The 24,385-nt window shown below is 34.6% G+C and overlaps 1 protein-coding gene across 1 annotated transcript in view; it reads left to right on the plus strand.

Moving 5' to 3' along the window:
- Positions 1-24,385, plus strand: part of IFT80 (intraflagellar transport 80) — a 106,603-nt gene that overhangs the window by 34,120 nt on the left and 48,098 nt on the right. The window contains exons 6-8 of the mRNA XM_033090443.1: positions 1,150-1,259; positions 4,807-4,896; positions 5,636-5,773. Of these exons, the coding sequence (XP_032946334.1) occupies positions 1,150-1,259; positions 4,807-4,896; positions 5,636-5,773 (338 nt within the window). The remainder of the gene's footprint in view (positions 1-1,149; positions 1,260-4,806; positions 4,897-5,635; positions 5,774-24,385) is intronic.

The raw sequence follows: 24,385 nt of genomic DNA on the forward strand, positions 1-24,385 counted from the left end.
ATTAAATATTGATTGATCCTCATAAATCCTCATATTCACATTTCATTTCTATTGAGAAAGTAAATTCCTGAAACATTCACTCATTCGTTCTCAGAAAGTCAACTGCTGTAATGGTCTGACTTAGGAGACTTAGACAACTTTTAAAGGCTTGGTTTTCTATATACAGGTGGGTTAATATTTCATAGATTAATTTTATAACCTGATTCACTTCCCTAATGAAGAGGTAACTGGGTCATACAGTGGAGTACAAATATTTAATGCTTTCAATAGTTATGATATTTTTTGAAAAACTAGGATCACGTAAAGTATAGCCTTCCAGAAGATATTAGGTAATCTAGAAAGTAATTGAGTTAAGAAATACCATCTCTTAGGTTCCTATTCTAGGAAATTGAAAACAGTCTAACATTTAATATAGTTTTTTGTGTGATAAGTAAATCAAACTCGTACCTTTCCCCTGGAAGTGGAGTCAGCTTTGTCCTGGTTATAGGACATTTGATCCCTTTTCAGCCTAGCTTTCAGGCCAAAGCCACACTTGATTGATAGAAAAACTTTCCCTAATCTGATATTTATTTTGCCATTTATGAATTCATAGATGGGAGAGATAGATTATTGGGGGGTTGGATGATTTCTATTCATTAGACTACTGCTTCAACAGCAGATAAAGGAAAGTACTGTGGCCTGTAGCAACATCAGGAATGGGAAATAATCTATAAGATGAGTATAATGTCTATATTTGTGTGGAAAATTTAAGTCAGTTTATGCCTCGAGTCAGTTTAAACACTGATGGCTCTTGATGGAAAAGGATACCTCCTTATATATCTCTTTATATCTTAAAATAATGTAGTGTGTCTATTTCATGTATTTCAATGATACAATTCTTAAAAACTCCATCTTTCTCAGCAAGATCAAAATTAGTTAAAAAATAGTTTTCCAGTTGTCAAGGTAGATTTTCAATGGTAATATTAACCCAGTCTGTACTTCAGTATAAGGCTATATATAATCCAGTTTAAAAAGGTTTTTCAATTAAGAGGAAACAAAATTACACCCCAAATTATTTTTTTGATCCTCTTAACATTCTCCCTTTTTGTAAGGCATAATAATTAGTTTATCAGGTTTTTCTTTTCTTTTCTCTTTTTTTTTTTTTTACAGGCACACCAGTGTATTCAGTCGCATGGGGCCCTGATTCAGAAAAGGTTCTTTACACAGCAGGCAAGCAGCTGATCATTAAACCTCTTCAACCAAATGCTAAAGTTTTACAGGTACTTCTCAGGCATTTGTTAACTGTTGTAAGGATCTGCCAGGCGGCTAAGTCAGAGGTCACTTTCTTAGGAGTCCCTTTCTTCTGGGTGGTCTTTTTAAAGTCTCGGGCTTTTAAGTGTGTGATTTTATCAGCCTTTATTATAGAACAGGGAATATCAGCTTATGTTTCCAAGAAGGTTCACTTCCTTCTTATTCCAACTCATATTATGCCAGTAAATCATAAATGTGTTTTGAGTTACTAAATTGTCACATGATTTGGCATGATAAGCATCTTTAAATTTAGCAGAATCAGCCTCAAATGTATAGATTTGAGACAAAACAGGATGAAATCATTAAACTTTAAGAGCTTGTTTAGACTATGTTTTTTTTTGTTATCATCACTATCATCTTCCTCCTCCTCATCTGTTCAAATACACTTTGAGTTTTCTCTAAGACTGGCATTCTCTTAGTATTTTTAGAGTGGAGGGGGAGTCAGTGTAATGTTTAGAACAAATTAGGTGTATATAATTTTATCAATTATATGGAAGCAAAACAGTGGTGGCTGTGAAAACAGGTCAGAGTCGGACAAAGTAATGGAAAACCTTTAAGCCTTGGGTTCAAGTGCAAGTTTTGCGCCTCAGCTCTCTCATCTCTTGGGTGTGATGCTAATACCTACTTCATAGGATTGTTGTGAGGATTAAGTGAGTTAAATTACAAAGTGCACAGGACAGTACATACAATGAGCACAGTGAGTACATACGATAAGCTTTCATTATAGAGGAGGGGTTATTTATATTATTATGCATTATTAGGTCGTCTCTACCTTTTAGTCAGCCTCTAATAAATTAGAGCCAAGGAGGCCAGAAAAAAGATGTAGAATGACTAGGTCCTGGTGAAGGGATTTGGTGCTGGAGTTTGGCTACAGAAGGTATAGAGATGTTTTAAGAAGAAGTAGCATCAGATTTAACAGTTGAAAAGATACAGATTTGGGAGAGTAAGGAGATAGAAATGATTTTGAGCTTTCATATTAGCAACGTCTGTGTAGATTATGCTATATATATTTCATATAGTCAACATGTATTTACATTTTACTGCATGCAGAACAGTCTGCTAGGAACAGTGGGACAAACAAGAAATAGAAGATACATGTCCTTGCTCTTACGTAACTAAGGTAAAGAATTTGGGCAAAGGGAAGAAGGTGGAAAAGACCAGTTCTGACTGCCTTTAGTCCAAGTTCTTCCATACTACTTACAGTCGGAAAATCTGCTAAGAAATTATATAGCAAAAACAGGCAAGATGAATCTTTTCGTTTATAAGTATATGATTTGTTTAGATACCTGTAATCAGGCTTATATAAGTGAAACTCAGGAAGATGCTTATATCAATACATTGATAAATTAAATTAGAATTAAGTGGTTTGCTATAGAACCTTTGGGCCAGGAGGTAGTAGGGGGAAGAAAAAATATCTGGTACCAAAATTCAGCTAGAGTAGAGGAGGAGTTAAAGTAGTAATTTGGTGGAAATTTTCCATTCCTTTTGGAAAATTAAAGCTGCAGCAGTTCTCGTTGGTCATAAATATATACTCAAATTTGGATTGTCTACCAAAAAAAGAATGCTTAACTAACTCCTCTTTGTAGAATGTTCAAAGGTATATATCTCATTTCTGTTCAAAGGTATATATCTCATTTCCCTTAAGTAATCTATGGACTCTTCTAGAGACCAGAACTTGGTTTTATAGTGAAGAGACTTTTGTTTTCATTTACTGAAAATATGGTACATACCTACTATATACCAGGCACTGTGCTAGGTGTGTGATAGCATAGTGAAGCAGAACATAGTTCCTGGTGTCAAGGAGCTTGTTCTTCAAAGGAATTTCACAGAGCTTGTTGTTCAAAGGAATTGAGAAATAATTGAAAACTGTGCATTATGTGTGAATATATGTGGTATATAAATTGATGTCCTAAAACACAGTACAGTTGGTACTTGAGCAACATGGGAGTTAGGGACGCCAACCTTTACACAGTCAAAAATCCAAGTATAACTTTTGACTCCCCCAAAACTTAACTGCAAATAGCCTAATATGGACAGGAAGCCTTATTGATGACATAAACAGCTGATTAATACATATTTTGTATGTTACATGTATTATATACTTACTGTATTCTTACAATAAAGTAAGCTAGAGAAAAGAAAATGGTATTAAGGAAATCATAAGGAAAATACATTTACAGTATTTATTGAAAAAAAATCTGCATGTACATGGACCTATGTGGTTCAAACCCATGTTGTTCAATGGTCAACTATATAAGGAAAATTTAAATCAAATATTGTTCCTAACTTTTGAATGTGCAAAATTAATTTTTATCGCTTTAAAATTAAACTCTTAAGGATTTCTGTGTGTATATCTATCTATATATGTATGTCTATATGTTGTTATTTTTGTCCTTGTAGTTTATTTAGGACATTGGTTTAATTTGGCAGTAAATTGTGAGAATTATTGCATTTTAACATATATTATCAAAACATTTGTTTTTGAGAGTGTGTCTTTTTATATATCTTGAATAAAACAAGCTATGAATTATTCCTAGAGCTTATTTGACCATAATTTAACATTTTGTTCTGTATACATTACGAATAATAGATTGGGAAGGGTCTGTAAAGAGAGCCCTTAAAATTGGTCACTCTTTGATATGAAGTTATTGGCTCAGATGTTAAAATGTACCTTATAGTCTTCAAGGAAAATTAGTTCTTTTTCAGTTATATTATTCTGCCTAAACATGGTGAAAGACAGCTTTTAATTACATGTGTAGTAATAGCTAATGGACATATGAATAATATTTAAGAGCAAGAAGACATCCATGTTTACTTTCTAGATTGTCAATTTCTGGGTCACTTATACATATATATATACACACACACATATATATGCATTCTATATATGTATAGAATACAGAGTATATAGATATCTGTGGAATACTCATATATCCTTTTGTTATAGGGGTAATGCAGCAGAAGCTTCTCAGGGTAGTTCAGTGATTACTCCGGAGACATGAGGGTAAAGAGAATGACGCTTAGGAGAAAATGCAGAAGAGGATGAAGAAAGTACTAAAGAAGATGTTCATGTAGTAGAAGTTTTTCTTAAAAAAAGAAGAGAGTAAACAAGAATGAAGGCAGTATCAGTAATGGGATCAACTGTACAAAGGAGAACAATATTTGGATTTAACTAAGCTTTGGAATACATAACGTTTTCTGTTCCAGTGTTCACACAAATGTCAAGTTTGGAATAGTTCAACAGCAAGTGATTTTCCATCTGGAGTTCAGGCAACTGAGGAAATTTATAAGGACGTAAGCTATATAGTAGATGTCATAGTGCTAGGTGCTTTCATCAGTATAAATCAGAAATGAAACGAGAAAATGAGCTTAATGCATAATGGCTATGAAAGGAAGATGGGAATCTCCAAGGAGAGGACAAGAGAATCATTAGAAAGGGCAAAATGTCTTCTTCTATAAAAAAGTTTTTTTCAGTACTCTTAAAGTTATAAATAATATCTTATTTTTCTCTCATAGTGGAAAGCTCATGATGGCATTATTTTAAAAGTAGATTGGAACTCAGTCAATGATTTAATTTTATCTGCTGGTGAAGACTGTAAATATAAGGTATGTGATGTTTGAACTTATCACCTAGTTGAAAGAATCAAATATAGGTGAAAAGTATTCAGCATCTGAGAATATTCTTTTAGTTCTTCACTTTAGCCATGTCATTTAACTCTAATAAGTTAGCAAATTGTTATTTTATAAATTTAAGTGGTGTTTTAGTGTGTTGACTTTCTTATTGGCCTACCTCACTGACCTATAGAATTTGATTTAATAAGTAGCAACATAAATACAACTCCTAGTTTTAGTGACTCAATTTAAATCAATTCAGATATTTAAAAATCAACCTTATTGGTTTATTAAACATCGGTCAGCTTCAGACCAAAATAATTTTGCGGGAAGAATAAGATTTAATGTAATTATAGTTAGAGGAAATTTAATTGAAACAAAAACTTTTAGGGAAAGTAGATAGAGCACTTAACTGGACAGAAAGAATTTAAGCAAAAAACTGATCATCTCAAAACTTTATTTTTAAGTTTAAAAGGACTTAAGATGGGTAAGTTTTATGATTAATCAAAGACTTAGTAAATTCTGAAAATTATCACAATGTTATATTTTTTCAAGATAGTTAGGTTTCAAGGAATACAGCTTCCCCCTCCCTTGTGTGATAGTAAAAACATTTAATTGCTAATATTCTAAAGTGATGATTTCTAGATCTTTACTTGAACTTTATTGGCGTACAAATTTGTTTGTAATAATGTGGTAATGGTTATAAAATATTTTTTAAAATTTGCTTTTGTAGGTATGGGATAGTTACGGCCGCCCTCTGTACAATTCACAACCTCATGAACATCCCATTACCTCAGTTGCCTGGGCTCCAGATGGAGAATTATTTGCTGTTGGATCGTTTCATACTTTACGCTTGTGTGATAAAACTGGGGTAAGTTATAGTGGTGAGCAATCACAGATGTGCTGTCATAAATGTGGTAATGTACAACACACCTGGTTCTCAATCTTTGAAAAACATTTTCAATGAATACATTGGACTGAATCTTTCTGGTTTGTCTTCTTAATATAGTGGTTCAATCAATTCCAGATTTATGGAACCAAGCTCTTTAAGTTTGAAGAATAGGTATGTTCTCTACTATTTGTCTTTCTGGAAATACTTATTTTAAGCATAATTGTAAAAAATGGTGAAGGAGTTAAAGTATTAAAATTCATGCCCAAACAATATGGAGAGTTAGTTTTAAACTTTTTTTTCACTGTCCATATGTTGCATACAAAAATTTGGTTTGCATATTTTTGATAAAGAGTTGATAGTAAATTTTAAGAATGGTCATTTTAAAACCAAAGGACGTTGGGTTTTGTCAAAAATTCATGTTTGAGTGAGACTTTTTCCTCACAAGAGAATATGCCTTTCTTCACATAAACTTCGTTTAGAACTTAGGCAAACAGCCAAGCTCAATAGCATTTACCCATTGCACTTGGAGAATAAGTTGTTTCATCAAAGTGCTCCAGAAGCAGCAGCATTAGATGAGTGGGGCTGTTCCATACTACTCTTCTTGACTATGAGGAAGTCACAGACTTGTTCTGTGGCTTATTTTACTCAATTCCAAAATAAGACAGTTAACTTAGAATTTTTAGAGCTTTATAAGTGACCTGTTAAGTTTTCTGGTTGCTTGCTTTCTATGATGTAGAATATAATGTAGTCCTCTGCCTGGCTTTAGAAGTTCTCTGAAACCGGGTGCCATAAAAAATCCATTCAGTGCTTCCGCTCACAACTCCCTAATTTGTATCTGTACTCAGATCAGATTGAACACTTGTTTCATGCATCTTCTCAGCCCCAACTAATGTTCTTAGTCATCTTTTTTCATGAAATGCTCTCAGCTCTGTCAAATACTTACTGAGTTCTACCCATTCTTTAAGGCCCATCTCATGTTCGACTTCCTTTCATGATACCTTTCATAGATAATCTAAAGTTTATCTATTTTTATAACTTCTCTCACCTCCATCTCTCTTAGTTATAACATCAGGACATTAGATCAGATGATCTCATTTCCATCTGATTTTCTATTAATGATTCTAAATCTGTAAAATATGTACTCTCATTTTCACAATGCATTGTGCTCTTATATTGTCCATTTTAGTTTCACGTATATTATTTTTGCCTCCCTAGATAGTTTATAAGATCCCATAGCTTAATGATTATCTGTACAACACAGTAGATACTCAGCAATTCACTGATAAATGAATTTAAGCATAATAATATTATTTGCCAATTTGATGAAAATATTTAAAAATTTTAAAAGCTTGAGGCATTGAATTCATCTGAATAAGTGAATTAAAGATTTACTTTATTAAGCACTAAACCTATTTTTAAAATGTTAACTAATCTGGAAAAGTAAACTTTCTCAAAGGATTTTCCTTTTACTTTGTTCAACTGAATATATTGTAATAATTTTTTAAGGACTTGAGACTAACATTTTAAATAGATTTTCTTTTATTCAATAGACATTAAATATTAATATATACTACTCATCAGAGTATTTTAGTAACTGGGGATGGAAAGCTGTTAAGATTTTCATTCAAGTTGTTGACAGTCCAGGGGAGAATTTGACTAAAAGACTTAAAGTACAGTGCAATAAGTGCTATACAGAAGGTTTGTTTTGTGCAAGCGCTGTGAAGGTGTGGCAGAGCCTAACTCTGCTTGGGACATTGATTGGAGAGCAGAGGCTTGAAGAATTAGCAGTTCTCCAGAGAGACAAGTCGTGGAAAGAGAGGTGCAGGCTAAAGGAACCTCTTGTCTTCCAAGTATAAAATATGGTGCTTTTGTGCAATGTCAGTAGGATTTAATAGGATAAGTGCCAGGAAAGAATACAGAGAAGACATTCTCAGACTGGATCTTGTTTACCATGTAAGAGAGTTTAGAACTTAATCTTTTTAAATCTATTTTCTGTGGAGTCCCCTCCCCCCATTAAGTGTTGCTGTGGGGTGGAAAACAGGTGAGAGGGTTAAACTCCTGGTCCTTCTTGCCACCTGCAACCAGAGAAGCTACACATTAATCAGGTTTACTACTAGCCTCCAATATAAGATTTTCTTTGAACAGCTGAAACAATGAAGTTGGAAAACCAGTATGTTAATCAGTAGAGAACCATGGATGGTGGGTGCTAACATGATAATATTCGCATATTGGAAATATTGCTTTGATATCAAAGGAACAGTGGTGCAGGTACCAAGTCGGGCCTGATCTCAGGTAAAAGATTATAAAAAAATGGAAATTCAGTCAATACTGTGCCCTTCTTTCAACCATTGACTCCCCTCAAGTGTCTGCCTGCTTTTTGTTTTAACAGCTTTATTGAGATATAATTCATATACTATACATTTGTCCATTTAAAGTGTAGAGTTTACTACACTCTATTTTAGCACATTTTCCTCCCCTCTATAAGGAATCTCATACTCACTAACTGTTAAGCCCTATTTCTCCCAACATCATCCCCAGCCCCTGGCAACAACTAGTCTACTTTCTTTCTCTACGGATTTGTCTATTCTAGATAATATGTAATATCTATTACATATTCTGTAATAAATAAAGAATATGTATCTATTCTGATACATATTAGGCCAATATGTATCAATGGAATAACATATTATGGTTTGTGGCCTTTATCAATGGAATAACATATTATGGTTTGTGGCCTTTTGTGACGGGCTTCTTTCACTTAGCCTAATATTTTAAAGGTTCATCCATGTTGTAGCATATATCAGTACACCATTTCTTTTTATGGACAAATAATATTCCATGATATAAATATGATACGTTTTGTTTATCCATTTATCAATTGATAGACATTTGTGTTGTTTCAATTTTTTTATTATGGATAACATTGCTCTGAATGGGTATAATTTTTTGTGTGGACGTACTTGTGTGTTTTCATTTCTCTTGAGTATATACTTAGGAGTGGAATTACTGGGTTAAATAGTAACTCTATTTTTAGAGAATGTTTAACTCTATATTTTTGAGGAATGGCCAAACTGTTTTCTAGAGTGGCTGTCTGCCTGCTTTTGATTGCTCTCCAGTCTTCAAGTAGTTGTTTTTGTATTCTGTCTGGAGTGTATAGGTGTTATCTGTGAGAAGGCGGGCCTGGTAGCAGCCGTTCTGCTGTTATCATTCCTTACATATTAACATTTTATTTAAAATAATTGATCATGAGTTTTAAAACTCAGCTCTGCACATTTGAGAGCTGTGCTAACTACTGCAGCGATTCTCAAAGTGAAGTGGAGAGGGAGAGCTACCTGTTTGAGATGCACTGTTCAAGGAATTATCACAGAAAATAGCCAGACGACATGGATAATCAGTTCACAAAACAAAGGCAAATGGCCAATATAAACATGAAAGGATGTCCTATTTATCTATTTAACTAATAGATAAATATAAAATAAAGAACTCTATTAGGTATTTTACCTAATAGATTGAAAAGCTTAACAATGAGTTAAAAACCTTGGGTTCCCTCAAGTAGGAGGAAATGAGCCCCCTCGTTTATACACTGTTGTTGGGAATGTGGATTGATTCAATCTTTTTGAAGGGTAGTTTGATAATACATATCCCAAGTGTATCCCAAGGTATTCCTTGACCTAGGGATCCCACTTCTAGGAATTTGCTCTAAAGAGATTATTGTACAAGTATGCAAAGATGTATGTATAACGATTTTATCATAGTATTATAATAGTAAAAATTAGAAATAAATTAGATGTCCCCAACTAAGAGACTAATCACGTTATTATTCTGTTACCTAAAATGGACTACCCTCTCAACTCATTGAAAATGGGGAAGAGAGGTTCTGTTGAGTAACATGGAAAAGTATCCATAATTTATTAGTAAAAAGGCCAGGTTTCAGGAGAGCATTTTATCCTATGATCGCACTTAAGTAAAGCAGTATACCCATATCTCTAACTATATGGCTTGAAGTATACCCATTGTTGCTGGATACATTTGGGTCTTCTTCCTTTAATGATTTTATATAGTGTGAACCTTTCTTAATGGAAGGTATCAATTATAGAGATGCAATAAATATCTTTTAAAAATTCTTCAATAAAAATGAGCAAAAGAGGAGTGATGTCACAGAAAATGGTGGAGTAGGAGCTCCAAGGATTGGACCTTCCACTCAAGCAACCATTAAACTAGCAAAAAATGTCAGATTCAACTTTTTCAGAGTTCTGGAATCTAATTTAAAACTTACAGCAACCAGGGGAAATGCTTAATGAAGAAAGACGCTGCTAAATTTTGGTAAGAAAACACTGTGGCATTTTTCGCTTACCTGCTTACCATCCCTCATTCCCAGCTTGGCAGTGGTCGTGGGGATCGTACCCTGTGTTCTGGTGAAGGTTGCTGGTGCCAGAGGGGACAATATGGACCATGTTCTCAAAAAATTGTTGTACATTTTGACCTGTTGGTGGTTCCCGAGGACTGACACACAGGCTTGTTTTTGTTTGCCTCCTTTGGAAATCTCTCAGAGCTGGGGCGGCTTCCCAGGTGACATCTGTTGAAACTATGTAAAGACTTACTACCCAAGCCACCTGGAGCAAGGGATGGTGAATGGGGCAAGCAGCACACAGACTAAAATGCCTAGGAAGGAGGAAGATACATGGGAGAGCAGAGGTCTGGAGGGCTCTCACATATACTGAGGCATCCAGAATGCAACACACATGCCCAGGGCCAGACACAGGCTCAGAAAAGACATGAAAGGACGCTAAGCTCAAGTCACCGGTGATCTTTGGGCAGAGCTTTGGATCACAGGCAGGAGGTAAAGGCTAAGGCAGTGTTATAGGGCCTGGCTAAGTGTTAATGAGTGCCCCAGCTCAGAGCCAACTGGCAGAGTGGGAGAGTATTTTTTTTCTTTCTTTTTGGCTCTGTCACATCATAAGCTGACCTCTGACTTAACAGAACGGAGACTTCAGTGACCATGCATAAAAGGAGTAGTCTTGGCAAAAATAGTTTGGAAAAGTCAGTAAACAAGTGACTACAACCCTCTAAAAAGCAACAATAGCAAACCCTGGGAGGGGGGAGAATCTGATTTCCAGAGTTACCACATTATAATATTCAGATCATCTATTTTTCAACAAAAAAATTACATGGCATTCAAAGAGGCTGGAAAGTATGGCCCCTTGACAGGAAAAAAAAGAAATAGAAACCATCCCTGAGCAGGCCCAGGGCTGACTTATTAGACAAAGACTTTACATCAATGGTCTTAAATATGTTCAAAGAGCTAAAGGAAATCAAGAGAACAAGGTCTGAACAAATAGAAAAGCTCAATAAAGAGATACAAATTTTAAAAAAGGAACCAATAGAAAATCTGAAACTAAAAAAAATGAGCAAAGGATAAAAGAAGTATGTTGTAAGTACCCCTCCCCCGTAGAACCCCAAAATATGTTCAGTCTCTTCAATAATGAGTTTCGTGCAAATAAAAATCACAGTACAATGCCATTTCCCACTTACCAGAAAATGGGACAATGGCCTCCTCATAATGCATTGAAGGGAGCATTAATTGGTACAACTTTTCTCAAGTATAATTTGTATTATTTGGCAAAATCTATCAAGATACTTGAAACTTTTGAATAGCTATTATGCCTTCAAGGAAGTTTAAAAATGCATTGCATGTTCATTTGCTCATTTGTTTTTATATTCAATAATTCCTTCACAAATATTAATTGAGTCTATTATATGTTAGGCACTTACCAGAGGTGTTAAAGAAATAGCAGTAAACAAAATAAATTCCCTGCTCTGAGTTTTAACTCAGCAGATGAAAGACTATAAGCATACAAACAAAATAAATATGTAATATGTTAAATGGTAATAAGTGCTATAAAAAATAAACCTGAATATGGGAGATGGCATTATTTTAGGTGAGGTGGTCACGGAATATCAGACACAAATCAAATGTACATTATCGAGTGGTTAGTAAATTATGGCATAAGTGAATTACTTACAGAATAAACATTAAAAGCCATGGTGCTACAATTTTTCTCTAGATTGCATAATAAATTTTATTTTTACCTTTGATTTTTAAGAAGGGCATGATTTAAATATGTAAGGTAAAAGCTTTCAAATTAACATAGTTATAAATAAATATGCAGAATGTATTAATGAATTAATTGCATTAAATGTAACAGAATTCAAGGGAAAAGATTTGGAGATATAAGGTAACTGAGCACATTTTAAATTAAATGACATTGTTGCTTTTATTTATCAGCAGGTGGTGCTGTTGCTTGTGTGAGAGAGAATTTTTTGCCATTCTTTTTCTCAGTTCTTCAATATCCAGTTAGTCATTATAATAAAAACACTTTCCTGTCTTCATTCATTCTTCCATTCAGTTAAAATAATTGCAGTGGTTCATCATCTGCAGTAACTGGTCTTACTGTTATATGTAACTTTTCATTGTCAATTATACTTGTTTATGTCAACGCATAATTTAAGACAGCCTGCAATTTGTTAATTCCTGTTACTCTGTTTCCCCGAAAATAAGACCTAGCCAGACAATCAGCTCTAATGCGTCCTTTGGAACAAAAATTAATATAAGATCCGGTATTATATTATATTATACCTGGTATTATATTATATTGTATTATATTATTGTATTATAGTAAAATAAGACCAGGTCTTATATTAATTTTTGCTCCAAAAGACACATTAGAGCTGATTGTCCAGCTAGGTCTTATTTTCGGGGAAACACAGTATATGAGAGAGAATGTTGATCTTAAAAATCAGTTAGTGTACTTTAAAGAAATGTAAGAAACTTTGCATCTGTTTTCTCTTCCACCTAAACTTACTTTGTGAACACACAATTTTGTGAATTGAATTCATTCAACTTGGCTAAAGACACATGCTTTTGAGGAGCCTTTTAACTTAGTATATTGATATAGGACTAGTAAGGAGAAGGGTGAGGTTGGCATTTGAGAGGTACTTTTAAAAGTTATTATAGGAAAGACGTGTTTTTTAGTTTAAATATCTCTTATTTTCCTGTTGGGAAATAATCTGCATGCCCAAGCAATTTGAAGACTACAGAAAAAAAAAATGTATGGTCTCTCAAAGGGATATAATATCTTTTAGTAGGTAGGTCAACACTTTATAGATACATTTTCAATTGTTGTTCTCTGTATTGTGCTGTGTGGTATGATTGCTTGTTTTATTTTATTTTAATGTAGGAGTAGTATTGACATGTTTGTAGCGCTCTGGAGTCAAGAGTCCAGTGGTGAATTTACCAAGTTAAAGGCCTGTCTTGGGCCTTCATTTTCCTTATCTCTGAAGTGGATGGGCAGGGCGAAGTGATTGCCTCCTTTCAATTTCACAATCTGTGATACCTTTTCCATAGATACTTGATATAGTGGTTGCTTCCTCTCAGGAGTAGTATGACTGTGCTCTTCATTTGTTTTTTTAATATAAATTTAATACGAAGAGGCAGCACTGTACATGATATGACAGAAGTGGGAAAGACTCAAGCAGTACTAGAGAAATGTAGCTGACCCTATAACTTCAAATTTACTCTACATTTTATTATAATTGGATGCAAGAAGCAGAAACGATTAAGCAAAAAGAGGAATTGGTTATAAGTTTACAGGGATACCATCCGGAAGCCAGGTAAGGAGCCTCGGGAATCAGAGACTGAAGTGCTAAGAAAACACAGGAAGTGTTCCCTTTTTGTCTTTTACCTCTGCTTCTGTTAGTCACTGGCCCGGCCTAGGTAAGGTACTCATGCCTATTCCAATCAGATATGCCTGGGCAGGTTGGGGTATGTGGCATAAACATGGCTGCCAGGACTCTCCCAGTAACCATAGAGATTGCTGGTGAGCGCCAGGTCCTGAAAATGCAGGAGGGAGGCAACCAACCCTGTAGGTTATCATTTGTGTTTCAAAGCCACCTAAGCCTGATTTCAGCTTAATCCTCTGAGAGAGTTTCTTTTTACATGAATAAACGTCTGCCTTTATAATGGAAATTAGAATTGTATTTTCAGATTTAATATAAAACCAACTTTGCTAGAAGCTATAAAGCTGTAAAGTATAAACCATAAAATAAGGGAACTGTGCTTCCTTTACAATATGAAACCCTGCTGTCCAGACTTGCTGTAAGAAACTTGGCAAGCAATACAAAATCAGAGTTCTATTACTTTTAATCTTTTTTTAAATCAACACCTAACACAGAGTAGGTGTTCCATAAGTGTTGCATTTTAATGGGTCATTGGACAGATAAAAGATTTTGTTTTAGTTTTTAATGACTTACATTAACTTAACTCAGTGTAACTCAGTGACTTACACTGCAGCATTTTGACCGCATTAGTTCACTACTAGAATTGATCCATTAGTTCACTACTAGAATTGATCCATTAGTTCACTACTAGAATTGATCCGTTAGTTCACTACTAGTATGATCCATTTAGTCAGTTTGGTCGATGTTTTTGAGAAGGGCTAGTTTAAAATTTCTAAATGTTTGGTTTTAATTTGTTCCTTGGGTTTTTAATTTTAAAAGTCGAGTTTGGTTAAAGTCATGGGTTAAGCTCTGGGAAGGAAGGAGTGCCTAAATACACAGGCACATTCATTCATTCATTCATTCATTCATCCATCCAACAAATATTCATCTGTGCTAAGTTCTGTGTGATACTCTGGCTGTTCAAAGAATCACATCCACACCTGTCCTCCAGGAGTGGCTCACCCTCTATTGAGAATACTGATATATAAACATAATTAAGTTATTTAATGGCAAAGGTTATAATAGTTGTGGGAGAACACAGAAGGAATAGAATAACTGTAAATTTTCAGATATGTCTGTACTTACTTTAGATGACACTAAACCAAGTAAAATTCCTCTCTGGTTGAGAAACAAAAACATTAAAAAAAACAAAACCAAAACCCCACTTTTTTTCAAACCAGAGATCATGGTGTTTGTTTGTTTGTTTGTTTTTACCCCAAGAAGCATAAATTTGAATTTGCTTTTTTTCTGATTTTGGTACCTAAAAATCTGTATTTAATTCTCTATCTGTAGAAGCACAGAAATTTACTTCTGTTTGACAATGTTCTCTAGATGTGCACATGCTAAAATCATGCAAAAGCTTCTATTTCACATGGGCAATCCAACTATGATTTCTTATACAGTGTGTCATTGTTCCGCTACCCTCCATTTGGAGTACAGTTTTCTCTTCTAAAATCTCTCTCATATTTTCTTCTACTTATAAATACCTCATAAACCAAACTTCAGCGTTCGCACATTCTGATTAGCCATCGCCAGAGATACCGAATCATGTAAAAAATCTTGAACTGTTTATTTCTATTTACGAAAAGATGTTCTTTCCTTTCATTTCATTGTTTTTAGTTAAATTACTTTTCCTCACCATCTACCTTTTTAAGACTCTATAGATTTTTCCAGACCATTAGGCCATATCTAATTATTTGCAGTAACATCTGTTAGCAGTTATAGAGTTGATGATTTAAAAATGCTCCTTAAGGACTTTTCCCTCAGTATTCTAAGACGTCCATGTTTTCTCTGAGGAAGATTCTATCTCTAATTATTCATACTATCAGGAAATAGTCATGAAAAATGATAGCTTTCTTTTTCTTAATATAATGATGTTTTTTATACAATTTACATGATAGAATATTAAATGCATATTTTGCTTGATGTCATAAACCTATTTTGTTTCTTTTTTCTTTCTAAAAGCAACTTGTTCAATAATTTTTAAATATTTTCTTTTGGATTTTTTGATATTCAGTACCACATGAAAAATACCAAGATTCTACTACCAGTTGGGGACAACACGGTCAAATTATTGTTTAGTTTCTTTCTGATTGTGAGTATAAGCCTTTTGAAAGCCAAAACCACAAACACCAAACTACTTTTTAAAAGTGGTAAAAAAATATTGTTTCATGTGTTTATGCTTATATTTGAGTTTAAATCTTTAGAGGAAAAAATGAATAAGCTTGTAAAAGTCCCCAAATTGACCGCTGTAATTTTGTGGTAAGCCAAATAATGGGCCCCCAAGGATGCCCACCCCTTAATCTCCAGAACCTGAATATATAACCTTAAATGGCAAAAAGGACTATGCAGATGTGATTATGAACCTTTAGATGTCCTGGATTATCCTGGTTGGCCCAATTTAATCATATGAGTCCTTTAAAGCAGAGACTCTTTCCCAGCTGGGTTAGACAATGAAGGTGGAGGGGAGATTCAATGTAAGAGTACCTCAACCTACCATTGCTGGCTTTAAAGATGGAGGAAGGAGACCATAGCCAAGGAATACAGGTGGCCTCTAGAAGGTACGAATGACCAGAAAGGAAATGGGACCTCAGTCCTATAAGCTGTAAGAAATTGTATTTTGCTAACACCCAGAATGATCGGGGAAGGGGATCTTTCCCCAGGCTTCCAGAAAGGAATGCAGCTCTGCTGGCTGGCACCTTGATTTTAGCTTGGTGAAACTGGTGTTGGATTTGTGATCTATAGAACTGTAAGATAATAAATTTGTGTTGTTTTAAGCCTCTCAGTTTGTGGGAATTTGTTACAGCAGTAATAGCAAACTGTATCTTTGTAACTGCAATTCAGGGCTACTCTTAGCAATGAGTTATGTGGATGGCATGTCCTGAGGATGGCTTTTACCACCTTCTTATTGATAACAAAATTTCTCCCATGAGCTTTATTACTTTGACTTAAGAAATTGTTATTTCTTAAAATGTAATAGTTTCCCGGGAGGAATACATTAAACTTATTCTTATCAAGTCTTTTCTCAGTAATTTGACTAGCCTAGAGCAGGTTTTGGATGACAGAGTGAAAAGAAAGGCATAGAATTCTATTACCCAGGGAGATGGCCCTTTTGGGGGATCATCAGCACCCTCGATAGTTGGGGAGAAACCAGCGATATTTGCCCAGAGTCAAAACCAAAGTGGCGAGCCTCACAATTTTTTAAGATTGCCTTTAGACAAAAAATGTATTGCTAAGTCTTTCAAAAGCATAATAGCAATTTGTTGTGATCTTGTTCAGTGGCATAATGCTTCTTCCTAAATAGCTCAAAATAACATTGGTGTTTTACTTGGAAGTCATATTGTGAATACTGATCATATTTGTGTTCTGTAAACTTTTATAATTACTGATTTTTCTGTTACTCTTCTGTTTTTTTGCTTATTCATCTGTTTGTTTTTTTAGAAATTAATTGCACTTAACCAAGCCCAAAGTAATTTTTGTTTACTTTTTCATATTTTGTATCCTAAGAAACCTCTTAGCTGTAATTTATTGCTTGGATTTTGGGGGAAAAATAGAAAACCTCACCAGTAATGTGTAGGAACAAATAGTGATTAATATGAAATAGTTTAATTAGATATAAGGCTTGTATTTTGAAGAAATTTATGGCATAAAACAGTATAAGAAAAATAATGAAAACAAAAATAGCAAAATACCCATAATCACAACATATCAAAAAAATTTTTTCATTTTCTATGTACCTTACAAGTCTTTGAGCAGATATATTTTTCACATAGTTATGATTACTATACATATATTTTTACATATCCTTTTAGTATTTATGTTGAATACTTACTTTAGCTCAGTATTATATTATGGTCTCAAAATGCTCAAACTATGAAAGCAAAGCATGAGTATAATTTTGATAAAATAGGTTTTATCAAAAGACAATGGCAAAGGCAGCATTTATTTTTAAATTGAAATATAACATACAGTATCTTGTGTATGTAGCTCAGTAATTTTTATACGTTTAACTACTGAAGAAGAAACCACCACCCATATTGATATAGAACATTATTAACAACCTAGAAACTTCCTTTGTGCCTCCCCTAGTCATTTACCCCTCCATAGTAACTACTATTCTGACTTCTGTCATCCAATTAGCTTTGCCTGTTTTTAACTCTTTTATAAATGTAATCATACAGTATTTACACTTCTGTGTCTGAATTTTTCTGTTCAACCATATGTCTGTGAGATTTATCCATGTTGTTGGGTATAGTGGCATAGTTTTGAATCTTTTCAAATCTCCTCAGAGAAAATAAGGGGCAGCCGGTTAGGTCAGTTGGTTGGAGCATAGTGCTCTCAACAGCAAGGTTGTGGGTTCAGTCCCCATATGGGCCACTGTGAAGTGCGCCCTCCACAACTAGATTGAAACAACTACTTGACTTGGAGCTGATGGGTCCTGGAAAACACACTTACAATAAAATTTTTTTAAAAAAGTTAAAACAAAAACAACAGAAAATAAGAGACCATAACCAAAAACCCACAGACAGCAACTACAATAAAACTAGGTAACACGATACCCCTACAAATTTGCAAATACAAGTGATTTTCCCAAGTACCATCAACAGGTACACATAGTATCAGAATCTGTGTGTGAGGAAGCAGAGGAAAAGCAGCCAGCCTTCTAAGACCATGAGAAAAGAATGCCCAAATCACCATAAATACTTGAAAGTGATACAGACCAATCTGAGAACAGCAGCTGAAATTGGAAAGAAATTTCTACAGGATCCAATTCTGAGTGAGTGCAAGGGGGCCATGACAGAATTTGACAGTGCTGTATCTCTCTGGGCCTAATGTACTCTTGAAACTAACAAATCAAGCTTCCTTTCAGGACAAAACCCTACACTGAACAAATCTTGCTGGTAGTAAAATCCAGATTGATTGGAACAGAGACAACTGAGCAAAGAAAATAGAAGGTTCAGATAAAAATGGAAGAAAGATGATTATGGAGCCTTTTTTTTTTTTTAAATCACTATGAGAAAACAATAGAAGAGACAGCTCTAGAGCTATCCTGGGGGAACATCCTTCCCTCTCAAAAGTATAGCAAAATCCATTTCGTTTAAAAATGAGCAGCAGAACAGGATCACAGCCAACTTATGTAATGCTGCCAAAGACAATGAAAGTATGCCATAAACAGATAAGCAATGCAACCAAATAATTCAAAACAAGCTATAGGATATTAAGAATATGACAAAAGCTATGAAATAACCATATAAGAAGTAGGAAAATTAAGAAATGAGGTGATTTTTTTTTTTAAGGAGAGATGACAGAACTCAGGAGGGAATTATAAAAAAAGGAAAAATTATTACAGAAGTGAAGATCAAATGAGAAGAAATATAATTATGAGCAAATAAACATAATAGATAATGACTTGACATAAATAGATGTGAAAAGGGAAGCAAGGAAATGGCAAAAGAAATACAGGTTTTGATAGAAAGTGGTAGATACAAAAGATCCAAAGTATGTCTAATAGGAGTCTTCAAAGGAGAAGCCCAAAGCAGTGAACAGAACAGATACGGAAAGCTACCATTCAAGAAAGATTTCTTCCAACACAAGAAATTTGAAATTGTTATTGAAAAGGCATACCAGATACCTAGGAAATTGACTCAAATGGCCAACACCTGGATATATGCTAATAAAACTAAAGGAGTTTGAAGAAAAAGAAAAAGTACTATGGGCATCCAAGGAAAAAACCAAGTTGCTCATAAAGGGAAGAAAATCAGAATATCATCAGACTTTGATAACAACACTTTATGTGAGAAGACAATAGGTTAGCATAAGATACTTGAAGGAAGAATAGGTGAGCCAAAGATTTTATATCCAGCCACTCTGACCTTTAAGTGTAAGGGTCATAAGCAAACTGGAATAAACTGGTGTGTAGGAACTCAAGAAATGTTGTTCCCATGAGTGTTTTGAGGAGTCCACTGGAGAATTAGCTTCAGATCAACAATATGACTAGGGACATAGTAAAATAAGGACTGATTGTGGGCACTAGATGTGTATTTATCTGTAGAACTATGACAAAATGTTTATGAAGAATACAGTATAGTATATTGTATATATTGGGTATAGGCACCAACATTGCAAAAATGGGAGAATGAGGAAGTATATGAAAAGTAGAATAGACTTGCTGATTATCTTATAGGTATTAATTTGAGAATAAAAGGATATTACTTAAAATCAAGGGGAAAAGGGGACGACAAGGATATCTCCTAATGTTTACATTGTTTATAGTGGACAACCAATAGAACAATGCTCCAAAGGTGGCATGGGGCTAAGAGTATTTTTGTAAAAGTAATTAGTATAAAGGTAATAATTAGATTAAAAACATTTCTGAATACTAAAATATATTCCAAAAAAGAGAGAGAGCAAATAAAGACCACAGAGGACAGCCACACAAGTGTGCACAGACATAGTACATAAAAACATACTGATCATACTATCAGTGGCTATAAAGGAATGTATGTACTCATATACTACAATAGATAATATCAGGTATATTGTTAGACATATTTGTATCACTACTCCTACCCCTTTCTTAGGTAAATGCTGGTGCATACACACGTACATACACACACACTTATTTTGAAGAAAGATGTATGGGATAAAACAAAATAAAAGATAGTTATCGTAGGGGCAGCCGGATGGCTCAGTCGTTGAGAGCACAAGCTCTCAACAACAAGGTTCAATTCCCGCATGGGATGGAGGGCTGTGCCCCCCTGTAACTGAAGACTGAAAATGGGGCGACTGGACTTGGAGCTGAGCTGTGCCCTCCACAACTAGATTGAAGGGCAACGACTTGGAGCTGATGGGCGCTGGAGAAACACACTGTTCCCCAATATAAATTTAAAATTAAAAAAAAGATAGTTATTGTAGGGGAAAGAGAGAAAAGTGATAGAAGTTAGACTTCTTTGACTTTATCTTGTTTCATATTTTTTGGTAAATTTAACTTTGGAACCAGGTAAATACTTTAAATAATTATAAAACAAAATTAAATTTTTAGAAAGCAATTCCCTGAACTCAAAAGTAAGTGAAATAAATGAGCCTAATTGTATTTAGTTGTTTGTATAACTACCCGGAGAGGAGCTATTCCCAGTGACTAAACGATTTGATTGTGTGTTCCTTGCGCTCACCATATTCAATGCAAAATCTCCCTGTAGCTTTGGAAAACAGTTTGGCAGTTCCTCAAAATGTTAAACATAGAGTTACCAGAGACCCCAAAATTCTACTCCTACGTATGCACCCAAGAAATATGAAAACATGTCCACACAAAAGCCTGTACACAAATGTTCATAGTGGCATTATTCATAATAGCCAAAAAGCTGAAAAACCCAAATGCCTATCAAATGATGAATGGAGAAAAAAATGTTATATTTATGCAATACAATATTATTTGGCAATCAAAAGAAATGAAATACCGATACATGCTACAACATGGATAAACCTTGAAAATATTACGCTAAACGAAAGCCACATAATGTATTATTCCATTTATATGAAATGGCCAGAATAGAAAATGAAAATAGATTAGTGGTTGCCAAGAGCTGGGCGAGGGGGAATGGGGGTGACTGCTAATGGGTATGGGTTTCTTTTTGTGGTGATAAAAATGTTCTGAACTTAGATAGTGGTGATGGTTTGCACAACTCTGACTATACTGAAAGCCACTGGATTCTGTAGTTTAAAAGGGTGAATTTTATAAAATGCGTGAAATGTATCTCAAAGTTGTTACTTTTTTTAAAAAGGAAGTAGGCTTAAAGTCAAAAGAATGAAAAAAAATTAAACTTATAATTGTTTATGGTGTTGATATTGTTACTTTGAGTATTGATATCAGTGCTTTTAAGAACTGGGATTTTTGGCTAGGTGAAAGGAGATACTGAGGTAAGACTGGTGAGGGTAAACAAAAATCCTATAGTTCCTGGACTTGAAATGGAAGTGTCAGTTTGAGTTCATGAAAAAATGTCCTAGCTCTGTTGGTAAAAAAGACCTAGAAAAGCAATGCTCGACTCAGTATCGGTGAGCACCCCTAGTACTTGTGGGTGTTTCTCTCAATACCATTTTCCACATTTCTATAAAATGAACCAGGGCCCACTGAAGAAAAGGCTGATTCCAGGTGTGAGTCAGGAAATATAAAATATGAATCTGGAACATTGTGTCATACTAGAAAACAAGGGAAGTGATCAAAGACTACAAGATTCTGTCAAAAAGACTAAAGAACAACTTAAGGGATCCCAGTGGCTACACTGGGTTAATTTGAGGATTATATTTATTAAAACACACACCTCAAATATGTTAAAATTAATGAGTTAATGATACTAAACAACATTTGTCGGTTACATTTGGAAGTTACAAGGGAACCAAGTGGTGTAATGAAGTCCCATTTACCCAAGACCCATCTTTCAACAGTTATCAACTAATGGCTAATTCTTATCTATATCACCACCTGCTTCTCCATGGCCCAGATTATTTTGAACAATTCCCTGACATATCATTTCATCACTAAATATTTCAGTATATATTACTAAAAATGGAGACTTTTTATGATCTAACCTCAATACCACTATTAAACCTAAAAACAATAATTCCTCAATAGTCTCAAGTATCCAGTCACTGTTCAAATTTTTCCTTTTTTTTCAGCTTGTTGAAAGTGAGATGCAAATAAGGTGTAACCATTGTGATTGGTTGATAAGTCTCTTAGATCTCTAGGTCTGTAAGTTCCCCTTCCATCTCTTTTTTTCCCTTGCATTTTTCTGTAGTTGAAGAAACTGTATTATGTCCTATAGTTTCCCACAGCCTGGATTTTGGATGTTTGAAATGCTAATAATAAAAAGTGAAAAAGAAAAAAATTAGATTGATGAATGTAAGAAACCAAATTTACACATACTATGAGAAGCTGGTTTAGAGGCTAAGATGGAGGTTGTGTAGTTATCAGATGAGTTGAATTGGAGATGAATTGGAAGGTGTTAACAGTGAGCCAGCTGCTCAGGATGGTCTCAAACCAAATCACAGATTTTGCTTTTTCTCTTGAACAGTGGTTCACATTAAAATCACCTAGAGAACTTTGAAAAACATACTCAGACCCCACCCAAAGAGATTCTGGACTTAATTGGTTGGATTCATGGGCTTTGGATTTTTGGGTTTTTTAAAAGATTTTATTGGGGAAAGGGAACAAGACTTTATTGAGGAACAGTGTGTACTTCCAGACCTTTTTTTCAAGTCGTCCTTTCAGTCTTAGTTGTGGAGGGCGCAGCTCAGCTCCAGGTCCAGTTGCCGTTACTAGTTGCAGGAGGCGCAGCCCACCATCCCTTGCAGGACTCGAGGAGTTGAACCAGCCACCTTGTGGTTGAGAGCCCACTGGCCCATGTGGGAATCGAACCGGCAGCCTTCAGAATTAGGAGCACAGAGTTCCAACCGCCTGAGCCACAGGGCTGGCCCTGGGTTTTTTTTTGGGTTTTTTTTTTTTTTTTTTTTTAAAGCTTCCTAGATGCTTTTAATGTGCAGCCACAGTTGAGAACCAGTATCCTAACCTTACACACTTAAGAATCTGACCAGCTCAGATTTCCTGGACCTCCTGCCCTAGACAGAGGGGAGATTCAATAGGGTGGGGTGGGGCCCGTTAATTTGCATTTCTAATAAGATCACGGGAGATAAAGATGCTGCTGGCCAGAGCACATTTTTAGCAACATTGTCATTTGGTTAAAGAAAGAGATAAATGTAAGTGAGGGGTATTTGAAATTTTATCTTCAGGGTTCTTACTGCTAGAACCACTAAATTACATCTGCCTCATTTTTCTCTGAAGGGTAGAAATGCAAACTTGAATCCAATATTCTTTGGCATATTTGGGGAAGAGAAGAGACTTAAAGAGTGTTAAAAGTCTTTATAAGCACAAGTGATAAATAGGTCTTTCTGACTTACCAATAAAAATTATTAAATTTACTGATTGGACAAAATATAACCCCGTCTTCCCAAATTTAGTGACAATTAAAGATCCGTTCTCTGATGATATGCTTGTGCTGTGTGTGTGTCTGTGTGTGTGTGTTTATTACTACAATAATCTAAAAGAAATCACTTCTTAAATTTTAAAAAGTATCAATTTAATATAACTTGGGTATCGATTTATATTCTTTGAAATTTGTATTTAGGGATAAGTTGCATGTTGCATATTTTACTTTTGTTGGTTCATATGGCCTGTGAAAGAAATTAGAGGAATGTAGGGTGTTGATAATGTTATCTAAACATTTCTTGCCATTTCCTCCTCTTAGTTAGGGTCAGGCATCCATGAATTCTTAGATACTTATATGTTTAATTTTAGTAAGATGTTTTTTTCTGGCTGATTTGATTCTTTCGGTGTTTTAAAATCATACTTTAAATAGTTTTAAAATATGAATCTGTAGTTTTCAAACACAATTTAAAATCAGTTCTGTGTCCTAGCTATACCATGAGAACAGACTAGATTTAGAATGAAAGATGTGCCATAAGTATGGTCCAAGCCATTAAGTATTATGTATTATCAAATCGAATCTCATTTGTCTGTATCAACCACTTTTTATCTCGTACGTAAAACAAGTCATGTAGTATTTCATAATTCTTGTTGGTCGAACACAAAGGAGTTGATTTCATTTTATTGCCAGAAGCAGATTATTTGTACTCTTGAATTTCCTAGTTTTCTACACTTATTTTTAAAAAGATGACCTCAAGTATTATATACAAAGGGTGCCAAAAAAAATGTGTACACATTTTAAGAAAGGAAACAACTGTGTTAAAATTGTAATAATATAT

Source organism: Rhinolophus ferrumequinum, chromosome 2, assembly GCF_004115265.2.
Source record: "Rhinolophus ferrumequinum isolate MPI-CBG mRhiFer1 chromosome 2, mRhiFer1_v1.p, whole genome shotgun sequence".
Lineage (NCBI taxonomy): Eukaryota > Metazoa > Chordata > Mammalia > Chiroptera > Rhinolophidae > Rhinolophus > Rhinolophus ferrumequinum.